General features: G+C 40.8%; 1 protein-coding gene across 8 annotated transcripts in view; it reads left to right on the top strand.

Moving 5' to 3' along the window:
- The window catches only part of CCDC158 (coiled-coil domain containing 158), a 106,758-nt gene that overhangs the window by 36,246 nt on the left and 58,132 nt on the right, over positions 1 to 12,380 (top strand). For 7 of the 8 annotated variants that reach the window (XM_058547295.1, XM_058547296.1, XM_058547299.1 and 4 more), the window contains 4 exons: positions 1,990 to 2,187; positions 3,337 to 3,819; positions 9,705 to 9,894; positions 11,708 to 11,860. In XM_058547295.1, coding sequence (XP_058403278.1) covers positions 1,990 to 2,187; positions 3,337 to 3,819; positions 9,705 to 9,894; positions 11,708 to 11,860 — 1,024 coding nt within the window. The remainder of the gene's footprint in view (positions 1 to 1,989; positions 2,188 to 3,336; positions 3,820 to 9,704; positions 9,895 to 11,707; positions 11,861 to 12,380) is intronic. The other variant, XM_058547301.1, reaches the window with a different exon arrangement.

Here is a 12,380-nt window from a genome sequence, read left to right as displayed (position 1 = left end):
GATTAATTTGGGGAAGTTTTTAACCAAAATATTTCACAAAACTTGTTTCATTTATAAAATTAAAAATTTTACAAAATATTTGTTCATATGTACACAGTAGAATATCCTAGACACTATTCAAGTTTTGCATATAAAATACAATATTCTATACCCATTTTTTTCTTAAGCAGAACTGTTATGGCTTAAAAGTTAGGTGAGGTTGATCTTTAGATAGGCATAGTCTTTCAATTAGATACTGTATTCTGCTAAATCGAAGTAGGGTTGAGTATTCATTTCAAAGCCAAATAACATTCAAAACATATACAAATTATGTACAGTCATGTGCCACATGACATTTTGGTCAACAATGAACCACATATACATCAGTGGTTCCATAAGATTAGTACCATATAGCCTAGGTGTGTAGTAGGCTGTACCGTCTAGGTTTGTGTAAGTGTACTCTAGGATGCTTGCACAGTGAGGAAATTGCCTAATGACGCATTTCTCAGAATGTATCCCCGTTGTTAAGCAACATATGACTGTATCTAGAAAATTTGAATGGAAGTTTAGGTAAAAAATTTTTTAAAAAGAAAGAAAATAGGATTCTGATAATAGTGAACCAGCCTCCGCCCTCCGTTAGAGGTACTACAGGCTGAGAAATTTAGGAAAGGACATGCTTGGTACTGCTTTGTGTGATATCAGTGGTACAGGAGAATAAATTTCTCTCTTACTACCAAACCCCATTCTAGGGTATAGTGCTCTGTGCTGGTAGACCCATCCTTCATAGGCTCATAAGGGGCTTGATGAGCATGCGCTAAAGGTAGACCTGGCAGCAGTGTGTGAGAAGCTCTAAACCTTGGGATAATCCTTCACTTCTTTCCCTCCTATTGTGTGTTTCCCGATGTCCTCATATCTGATTTGAAAATCTTAGAGATTAAATGTCTCAAAGGTCCTCAAACCTGTCCCCTCCTTTTCATTCTTACCACCACCTTTCGTCCAAGGCCCTCATTACACCTGAAACATGACAGTGTCTCCTTACTAGGGTTCCTAATTCCGGTTTCTCCCTTCTTCAATCCACTGTAAAGTGCTGCCATATTCATCTTTCTAAAATATAACTCTGATGGTGTCACTCTTCGACTCAAACATTACTTTCCCCTAAAGTCTAACACCCTGCCTTTCAAGACTGTTCATGATCTGGCCTCAGCCTGCCTTTCCAGTTCTTTTTCTCTGCATATACCCAGTGCTCCAAGCAAGCCACACATGCCCCTTTCTAGTCCTTTCTTCCTAATCTCTATGTCTCCAAGCTGTTCTCAAGGTCCAGCTCAGATGCCTTCTTGAAGCATTTTGATCTCATTAGTGATTTCTCTCTGCTGTTCCTTATCTCTGTCTCTTTACTGAAAATCCACTTCCAGTTATTTGTATCTGTCTTATCTTTCTCTTTGGGTGATAAGTCATTTGAAGATCTGTGTGTCTTTGTTTCTCAACTCTGTTGAGTTTTTACTAACAGTAAACACTCACTGTGTATTTTTTTAGTGACTGAAGAGGCAGGTAATTCTATTCACAGCCCAACTACTACTCCAATCCCAGAACCAGACACTAGTCTGCCATTTCTGAAGCAGTAAACCAAATCGCTGTTGCTATTCCTTCAAGCTTTTGAGCGTTTCTTTATTACAGGAGTACACTTGATATAAGCATAATGCCTTTGTTAGAAAATTCAAAACTCAAAAACAGGATGACCTTTAAAATCTACTGTATTTTCCTTTTCATTATATGTTATTTGGAGTCTAATCCATTGAGATTTACTTATAATGCTAGAAATTATAAGTAAGAAAAATATTAACTTATTTTTCTAGGAAATAATTGTTCTTAATCGAGCCATTAAAAAGGAATGAGATCCAAAATCAAAGGCTTCTCAAATCACATAAAAACTCCAAAGATGATATAAAGAAAATAAGAATTTTATTTTAATTATTTAATACTAGGGGGGAAAGCATACCTCACTTCTTGTAGGCTGATCTTCATAAAAGAGAGAAGGAGCTGAGTCTGGAGAAGGAGCAGAATAAGCGTCTGTGGGACCGGGACACCGGCAACAGCATCACCATTGACCACTTGCGGCGGGAGCTCGATGACAGGAACATGGAGGTGCAGCGCCTGGAGGCCCTCCTCAAGGCCATGAAGAGCGAGTGTCAGGGCCAGATGGAACGGCAGGTCAGGCAGGACGCGGCCCGGCTTCTCCAAGTGGTCTCTTCTGCGGGGGCAATGCATTTTATGTCTTATTGGTAGAGCTATTTTTTCTTTTTAAACATATGTGGGCCTAAAATAGCTCTAAAATAGTGCCATGGATTCTATGAACAAGTTATAAAAACCTGTTATTTATTTCATATTTTTGACCACTTATTAAAGATGTTAAGCTTTGTCTCATTTTTGTACACTGTTGAGTAGTGAAACTCCCATCCATTTGCCTTTTCATTTTCACCTAGAAATTGGTAACATAATAATTATTTCAGAAGAGCATCAAACCATAAGGAAATCTGAGGAACAGCAGGGTGGAAGGTTTCTAACATATTGTGTTTTGTTTCTCCCCCAAAAGAGACTGTCCCCTCCTTTTCCCCCAAACTGAGGGAGACTGATATATACACAGGATGGGGGCACTCCAGTTCAGTGCACCAGTAGTCAAGTGTGGAATGCTTTATTAACAGCAGTGTACCTTCATACTGGAAGGACGTGGCTCCAATGCCAGTTATTGCCACAGAGACATAAAAAGCATCCCACAAAAGAGTAAGCTTCCCGAAATGTGAAAGCAAACCGGAGGGATCAGTCTTGGCTTAGACCCAGGCAAAGCCATTTTCTTATTCTCTGGCCCAACATGGGCAGGAAGAAAGATGAAAGGAGTGACTAGAAGTTAGGATCTTACTCTTTTCCAAACAAGGACCAGAGAATGTAAATGTATGTTGGATAAAAACCATTATTCACTTTTCCCTCAGAGGTAGAATTAAGGGGCAGGTTGGAAGGAAATAGAAGACAGTTACCTTCAGTCCTTCCACACTTGGCCCTATAGCTAGTGTTGTCCTAATTTAAATTGGTGCAGAAAACATCCTCAGAGGAAGCTTCCCAAGCCCCCCACCCTAGAAAACCATTCTGGAGGAGCATTATTATTTAAGGTATCTCCACCTTGGTCTAATTAACACGTTGGTCTATCGTCTTTATGGAGTTTTGTCAGCAAACTGATTTGAGTTAGTTTAAATAGATATTATCTGAGTCATGATTTCATATTTTTGAGCTAACTTGTTATATCTCTTGAGGTTACCTCTACCTGTCTGCCCAAATCCACAAAATTCTGTCTTCTTTAACAATCAGATGGCAGCAATTCAGGGAAAGAATGAAAGTCTAGAAAAAGTGTCCTCCCTGACTGCTCAGCTTGAATCCACCAAAGAGATGCTCCGCAAAGTAGTAGAAGAGTTGACAGCCAAGAAAATGACCCTGGAGAGCTCAGAGAGGACTGTATCGGACCTGACAGCTTCCCTCCAGGAAAAAGAGAGAGCCATCGAGGCTACCAATGCAGAAATCACAAAGCTCCGCGCCCGGGTGGACTTGAAGTTGCAGGAGCTGCAGCACTTGAAAAATGAAGGGGATCACCTCAGAAACGTGCAGACGGAATGTGAGGCCCTCAAGCTACAGATGGCAGAAAAGGACAAGGTGATCGAGATTTTGCGACAACAGATTGAAAACATGACACAGTTGGTAGGCCAGCATGGACGGACGGCTGGTGCGATGCAAGTAGAAAAAGCTCAGCTCGAGAAAGAGATTAATGATAGGAGACTGGAACTACAGGAATTTAAGGTCTGTAGAGTTTTTTGGTGGTTTAACTTTTGAAATATCTTTTTCCCCATAAGTAAGTATGAAGGTCTGTAGAGTTTTTTGGTGGTTTAACTTTTGAAATATCTTTTTCCCCATAAGTAAGTATGACCTAATTTACTGAAAAGGGGTTCTCTAAAGAGGATCTGTGGACGCACTGAAATTGTGCATATGTGTGTTTTTGTGAGAAATGATCCATACTTTTATTAGATTCCAAAAGGAGTGGCCCCAGAATGGTTCAGAACTATCCATATGAAAGAGAAAAAGTCAGAAACCCCAGCTTCTTCGGGAAGCCTTTCTTGATGCCAGTTTGAAGTATTTTCTCTCTTTTCAGACACACCTAAATTTGAACCCCGTCTCTCACCACTCAATAACTGTAAAACACTGGACTGTTTTGCTGAATCTTGACTCCTATGTCTGTAAAACAAAACGAAATCAAAGAACAAACAAAACAAAAATTCCCCAGTAACCTTATTGGGTTACTTGAGGCTTAAATGAGAAAATATATATCAAGGGCTTAGCCTAGATCCTGGCCCGTAGAAGATGTTTAGAAAATATTAGTTCCCTTCCCCCGTTCCATTCTTTGTCTGACCCTTATCACACTTTATTTGTACCTGTTGTAACCTGGATCACATTCTATATTGCACTGTGTGTGTTTATATAGCAGTGTCTCCTCTCCCCTGTAAGACTGCAGACTTCTCAAGCAGGGCACACATCTTATTCATCTTTATCCCCCTGCCCCACATCTTTGTGCCTTGCACCCAGCAGATATTTATCAAAATTTAAAATGATTGAATGAGTTTTTTAAAAATTTGATTTCCTAAGCTCTGTGTCACCTGTATCTTTGCCTTGGTGTCTAATAAGAGACAAATCACCTGTAATTTGTTTTTATTCTTTCAGTATTATTGAGATGTAATTGACACACAGCACTGTATACATTTAAGGTATACAACATAGTGACTTGACTTACAAATATTGCGCAGTGATTATCACAATTAAGTTAACATCCATCATCTCACATAGATTAAAAAAAAAAAGTTTTTTTCCTTGTGATGAGAACTTTTAGGATCTACTCTCTTAGCAGCCTTCAGATATACCATATAGCAGTGTTAACTCTAGTCACCTTGCTGTACATTTCATCCCTAGTACTTATTTACCTGATAACTGGAAATTTATCTTTTGACCACCTGCTTCCAATTCCCCCTCCATCCCACGCCTCTGGTAACCACAAATCTCACATAAATTTAAGATGCCTGAGTTTCCTCATTCTAAAAATAGGGCCAACGATAGATTATTATCTATCTTATGGAGATATACAAGTTCATTGCATAAAGAACTAGAATTTTCTGGTGCTTAAGTTTTTTACTTGATTATATCCTAAGAACTTTTTTTTAATGGCCAAACTCACCATGAAAGAGACTTTTAAAGGCTTCTCAATGGCCAATCCTTACAATGAAAACTTTAGAATAGGTTTGCAGAACATGTTAGAGGAGAAAAGATGATTGGTCCACCTTCTTGTTAAAGAAAAAAGATGGATTTCTAGTATTGTTAAGAGTACAAACAAATGGGAAAATCCTATTGAGTCTTATACTCTAAAAATTAAATCAATTTAATCTTCATAAAAACCTTATGAGGTGGCACATTATTATCCCATTCTACAAATGAGGAAATTGAGACTTGGAGACATTAAATCACTTGCCTTAAAGCCACGCTACCTTGAGTTTGAATCTAGGCAGTATATGAGAAAATGTTATAGTGCAGTGGCTCTGATCACCTGAGAACCAGAAGTTTTCAATCCCCTGGACTGAGAACAAGAATCACCTGGAGGGCTTGTTAAACCAGACTGCTGGGCTCCACCCCCAGAGTTTCTACTTCAGTAGGTCTAGAATGGGGCCTGAAACTCAGTGTTTCTAAACAAATTTCCATATAATGCTGGTCTAGAGAGCACACGTGAAGTTCTAGTATTAGAGTACCTCAGAGCAGTGTGGATTACTGATGAGAGTGGCCAATGAAGACTTCAGTGAAGAGTGGGAATTTGAAATGGGTAAAAACTAGGCAAAGAGAAGGAAGAAAGGCATTCCTAGCAAGGGGAAGAAGCTCAGTCTATACTTTATCATAGAGGTGGTGTGGGAGCCGTTAAAGGTTTTGGGTAGAGAAGAGGAGGTGACATGAAAAAGGCAATGTTGAGGGTAGGTTAATCAGGCAGAGTTTGGATAAAGATAGATTGGAGAGAGCAGAAACTAATGTTCAATTCCCAAATATGGAGCTGGAGCAGCTCCAGGGAAGGATTTCCTAGATGAGAAGAGCTTCACAGGGACACAAAAAATATAAGTTAAAAACTCATTATTATTATTGTTATTATTATTATTATAAGAGCTTTGATGCCACTTCCACTTCCCTCCACAATCCAGTGAGGGAGAAAGGAGGGGAATCCTAACCCTAGAAGATATGGTTTCTCTCCTCTCTTAAAGTTGAGCCCTGCTCACCCTGACAGCAGAGAAGCGCTTTCTCCCAATAACTGCAGGTCCTCAAAGCTGAATCCTTTCTTAGAAGGATAAGAAAGGACTGAGTGTCCATCAGCTGGTCCCACGAGGTGGGACGAGAGTAGCACAGGCCCAGTACATGTTGTGATGCCTCAGGCTGTCTCGGGTAAAGCCCTTCCCCTGCCTTGCCTCATGAGGCCAGCTGGATCCAGTGTGACAATTACCGGGAGTGGCTGGGCAAGCAGGGATCAGATAGCCTTGTTTAGGACATTTACTGCCCAAGCCCATCACAGGTGGGCAGTGAGCCAAGCCTGCAGCTCTCCACCAATCCTGTTTGAAACAGCTGAAAGCTTGTTATATGTTTACATTTTAAATATAGCATTGGCCTGTACATTTAAACTGCCATTATATAGTCAAACTGTATTAGCTAGTATTATATTTAAAGCCAATAGGCCTTAATTTCAGGGGACAATCTGATGACCAAAAAAGTAAGTTTCTTTTCAAATGGTATTTGCTTGGAAGGATCTAGGCCAGCTCTGTCCACTAGAAATATAATGTGAGCCACATATGTAAATTTAAAATTTCTATTAGACACATAAAAAGAAACAGATAAAATTAATAACATTTTATTTAACTCGATATATCCAAAATATGGTGATATTTTTATATTGCAATCAATATAACAAATTGAGAATTTTACATTCTTTTTATAGAAAGTCTTTGAAATCTGGTGTGGTTTACACTTAACAGCACATCTCCACTTAGATTAGCCACATTTCAAGTGCTCAATAGTCACATGTGGCTAGTGGCTTTGTATTAGACAGTGCAGAGCTAGGTCCTGGGAAGAGAAAGGTTCATCCTGGGAAGCCTTACCAACACAAATAGAGGTGATTGTAGGAATCCACATGTGAGGTAATGATAATCCAAATTGGAGGTTGGGAAGGACTTCGTGAATAGTTGAAAAGAAGGAGGAAGGGGGAAGAGGAAGTCATAGGAGACTTTGAAGTGTCAAACTTAGGTGGCTGGAGACTTGGAATAAGGTAGCACCTGTAACAGAAGAATTAGGAAAAAGTCAAGAGGAAGAGCCCACTGTGAGGAAGGAATAGGAGTGGTTTGGTCAGAGTTTGCAGAAGCATACCAAGCTGGGAATTTCTGAGTCAGTTGGAGATGCAAAATCAGTTTACATGTTCATATTCCCTGCTCAATTCAAAGGACCAGATCCAGCTACCACCGTGCTCACTTGCTCTCGCAGTTGCCTTCTCATTGGTCTCCCTGCTTCCACTTGTACCTCCACCCCCACCACTGTTTATGCTTCACACAGGAGCCAGAGTTGTAGTTTTAAAACATTACATCACTCCCATGCTCAAAACTGTTCAGTGGCTTCTTATCTCACTCAGAGGGAACTCTCACATCCTTAAGACGTTGCCTCTAAGGCCAGTCTTGCCCATGGATCCCAGTCTGACTTCGTTTCCCACTACTTCCCCCAAGACTCACTCCACCCCAGTGTAGAGGAGGAGAAATCCTTTTCCCTCTATCTTTCTAAATTCTCAGTTGGGGCTCCGTAAACAAGACAAATTAGCCAGAGAAAAACAAACAGAAGTTTATTAACATGTATGTCTCATATACACTTGGGAGAAACCCAGAAAAATGAATAACTTAGAGAGGTGGCTTCGAATTCAGGCTTAAGTACCATCTTTAGCTAATACAAAGAAGAGTATGGGGGAGGCAAGTCATGGGAAGTTGACCACTAAAATGGTGGTTAACAAGGATGAGATCCGTTATGCAGATTTAAGTCAGTGCCTTCTCCATTGATAAGATTTTCTTGTGATTTAGTCATCCTTCTCTTCCTGGTTCAGAGAGGGAGACACCCTTACCAATGGAGATTTCTTTTATAAATGTAAATTTCCCTCAAAGGGTAACTTCCAGTCTCTTTTCAGAGCTTCTCCTGTGTGTGCTTTTTCTCAAAATAATCCTTATACCAAAGAGGCATATTTGGGGGTGGCATATTCTGGTTTCCTCCACCAGCATTCTGATGGCCTTACTATTCCTACAACAGGTTACCTATGCCTAGAGCTGTCCCTCAGCCTGTCACATGGCTTGCTCCTTCACCTTTTTGAGGTTTCTGCTGATCCAAGACCTTTCCTGACCAACTGTGTCAGGGACCCCAGGACCACCCCAGGTTCAGTCATTCGCTAGGAGGACTCACAGGACTCAGCATATAGTCATGCTCCTGGACACACTTTATTACAAGAAAGGATATAAAACAAATCAGCAAAGGGAAGAGGTGCATGGAGGAAACCAGGCCCAGGCTTCTGGAAGTCATCTCCTACAGTCCCACAGGATGGGCTGAATTCCCCCAGCAGCGAGTTATGACAACACATGTCAAGTGTTGCCAACCAGGGAAGTTCATTAGAGACTCAGTGCCCAGGGTTTTTGTATTGGGGGCTGGTCACATAGGCCCTCGTAGCCTGGCGGATGAATACAGTCTTCCAGAAGGAAAGCAGGTGTTCAGCATAAATCATTTTGTTTGCAGAAACAGTTTAGGCACAGTGAGCCACTCTTATCAGTTAGAGTGGTGGGAATCCTCCCAGAATCCAAGTTCCCAGACACCAGCCAAGGGCCAACCTGGTTAGCAGGCTTTAATAAGGAAGGCAGTCAGGCTCTCTTCTCCATACAGTTGCCCTCCAAATCTGCGGGTTCCACATCCGCGGATTCAACCAACCGTGGATTTTGTCCTGTGCTTACCAGTCCCCCACGATACTGGGAGACAACTGTACCAGCTTATCTCAAGTAGCAGCCTTTCCCATGCATTCCTTCTCTACCCCTCACCTTCTTTTATTCTTTTCTTGTCACTTATCATTACCTCACTATTAAATATTTGTTGTTGTTTGTCTCCTCTCACTAGAATGTAAGCCCCGTGAGGACAAGGACATTGTTTTGTTTACTGCTCTGTTTGGCCAGGACAGGGTAAGGCGAGTGAGGCGTAGGGCGGGAAACTCCTACTAAGGAGGCACTCACCTAGGGCCGCATCTGCTCACCCTTGTACCTGCCCTGCTATGCCATCCCCAATGTGTAAAATAGTGCCTGGCACAAAGGAAATGCTCAATACATCTTTTTTTGAATGAATGAATGTATGGAATAGGAATAATGAAGGATTGTGGCAAGTGATACTGGGAATTGACATCTAAGGTTAAAAGAAAGGTCAAATATTCCTTTTGTTTTCCCACTTAGTATTGATGCTTTCTAATAAAATACAAATTTAATATCCTGGGAAATAGTGAAAAGATATTAAATATAGATAGGATACTCATATGATACCTAATATAACTGTATATGTACATATTTTTTGTTTCTTACTCTATCCTTTGTATTTATCCCTATATTTAGATTTTAAAAGATAAAAAAGATGCAAAGATACGAGAGCTCGAGGCCAGAGTGAGTGACCTGGAGCTGGAAAAGGTGAAGCTGGTGAATGCAGGCTCTGAGCGGCTCCGTGCAGTGAAGGACATCAAACAAGAGAGAGATCAGTTATTAAATGAGGTGAAAACCAGTAGGAATGAGTTAAACAGTCTTACAGGTATGTTACTTCAGTTTAAATTCTGCTAAAAAATAAGAGTCCTATCAGTGAAGTCCAATGTGGATACTAGGACTGTTGTAAAAGAATGGTTCCTCGTCCCACGTTACAAACATGGATAGTTGTGCTGCCCCAATGGAGTATTTCGGCGCCTGAAATCCTGATACTTCTCCTTGAAGAGCTTCCATATCTTGCACTTATTAACCGTTAACGTTAATTAGCCCTCCGAGTCCACTGAGTTTCTAAGAGAAGGATGAGGAAAGTAGAAACCTCGAGTGCTTTGAGTCAAATAGCTGTTTAGAGGTTTAATAATGAAGCAACACGTGAAACAGCCTTATACAAATTTCTTGAAGGAAAACTCCAAGGCCTTAGCTTTAAAAATGAAACACTTCTAGTTCACGATTAGTATGGTACAGGTATCATTTACTTCACACACACACAAAGTCGGTAATTCCTGAGTGTGTACTATGCCAGATCCTGAGGTAGAACCTAGAAACACAACAGTGAGGCTCCTAGCTAGTTGGGTGCCAGTCCTGTGGGGTGGGTTACGGTACAGTGGGTGAGGCACGGTGGACCTGTGCTGAGTGCAGATGTGGGAGAGGGTAAAGCATCAGCCTCCGTTAGGAGGTGACATCTGTACTAGTTTGAAGGAGGAAAAGGAATTAGGCAGGTGAAAAGTGGTAGAAGGGCAATCCAGGCAGAGAACATTATGGGCAAACGCATGAAGGCGTGAAGTAACATAATCTGACCTCAGAAATATTTGTTGGAGTGAAAGTGCAAAGAAAGGAGGACTAAGAAATGAAGCAAAATAGATAGGCACAGCCAGACAATGAGCAGCCAGCAAAAGACATTAAATAAGAGATTGTTGTCATCAAATTTACATTTCAGAAGCACAGTGTCGGCAGGTAAATAGAGAAAGACTAACAGGACAGACGCCAACGAGTTAAGGAGGATTTTGCAGGGATCCCAGGGAAATCTGATGAGAGCCTGAACTAAGGCATTGACAGTGGGAATGAGAGGAAAGGGAAGAATTAAGAATGTTTTTGGAGATGAAATCAATAGTACTTAGAGGTTGGAGGGGTTGTGTATGCTTTTCGGGTTTTAAGTTTGCAATACTGGGAGAGCAATGATAACAGCTGAGAGAGAAAAACCAGAAGGAGGGGTAGGCTTGAGGGTGGGAGGGTTGGAGGGTTAGATGTAGTCAGTATGAGACAGTTGGTTTGGGTGACACTAGGACATCCACTTGGAAATGTCTGCATAGACACAGTTCAGCAAAGAGGTCTTGGCTCTCTTTGTCCCCGTTATATGTAAATCTATCTAGCACTTATAAATATAAATAAATAGATATTTGAATAAGTTTGTGTGTGTGTGTGTGGGTATTCTTGTATATGAATGATGAATGTGTGCCAGGTGTTTTGATAGTTACTGGAGATAAAAAGATAAGGCATGTGGCAGCCTCAGGTTACTTATTGTGTGGCGGAGATTCATCTGCCTATAGATGGTGGTTAAATCAGTTGTAGTGGATATGATCATCCAAGAAGAAGGTTTAAGATGCAAGCCAATTACAGTGGTTGGGAAAAAGCAGTGAATAATAAGTGGGTAGAGAAGGATAATCCACCCAAGCAGATTAAAAATAAAAAGTCAGGTCCCTGGAAATGTATATGTACATCTAATTTCTGTTAACAAATGACAGTGTAACTAAATGCAGTCTCTTCCAGCTCTAAAATTCTGTGATTGTTAATTACAAATAAAATATACTTCATAACAATGGGAGAGAAAAATGTAACCATCTGTTATTGATTATCATGTTGTACAGAGGACTATGAGGTCTTAAAAAGGAATTTTCGAAACAAAAGTGAAGAAATGGAAACTACTACAAATAAGCTGAAAATGCAATTAAAGTCTGCACAGGCTGAATTAGAACAAACAAGAAATACATTAAAGTCAATGGAAGGATCTGATGGTCATGGTATGCTTTATTAGATTTTCCTTCTGTTTTTTTTTTTTTTTTTTTTTTTTTTTGTGAGGAGGTCAGCCCTGTGCTAACATCCGCCAATCCTCCTCTTTTTTTTTTTTTTTTGCTGAGATAGACGGCCCTGGGCTAACATCTGTGCCCATCTTCCTCCACTTTATATGGGACGCCGCCACAGCATGGCTTGCCAAGCAGTGCGTCGGTGCGCGCCCGGGATCTGAACCAGCGAACCCCGGGCCGCCGCAGCGGAGCGCGCGCACTTAACCGCTTGCGCCACCGGGCCGGCCCCTCCTTCTGTTTTTAATTCCATTGGTTTAGGTTTATTAAAACACAGACCTGGATACATTGCATGTCACCTCTTCACAGTGCCACGTGGTGTGAAATACAGCAATAGGTATCAATGATGGGTGTGATATAGCAGTAGTTCCACTAAATACAAGTTACTTCCATTCAACCCCTTATTTTTCACATGTTCATTATCTACATAAACTATGTGTCTATGGCTAATTGTCAGTTC

This window comes from Diceros bicornis, chromosome 8 (assembly GCF_020826845.1).
Source record: "Diceros bicornis minor isolate mBicDic1 chromosome 8, mDicBic1.mat.cur, whole genome shotgun sequence".
Lineage (NCBI taxonomy): Eukaryota > Metazoa > Chordata > Mammalia > Perissodactyla > Rhinocerotidae > Diceros > Diceros bicornis.
The sequence above is the reverse complement of the archived record's forward strand: the minus strand, read 5'-3'. Positions and strand labels throughout refer to the sequence as shown.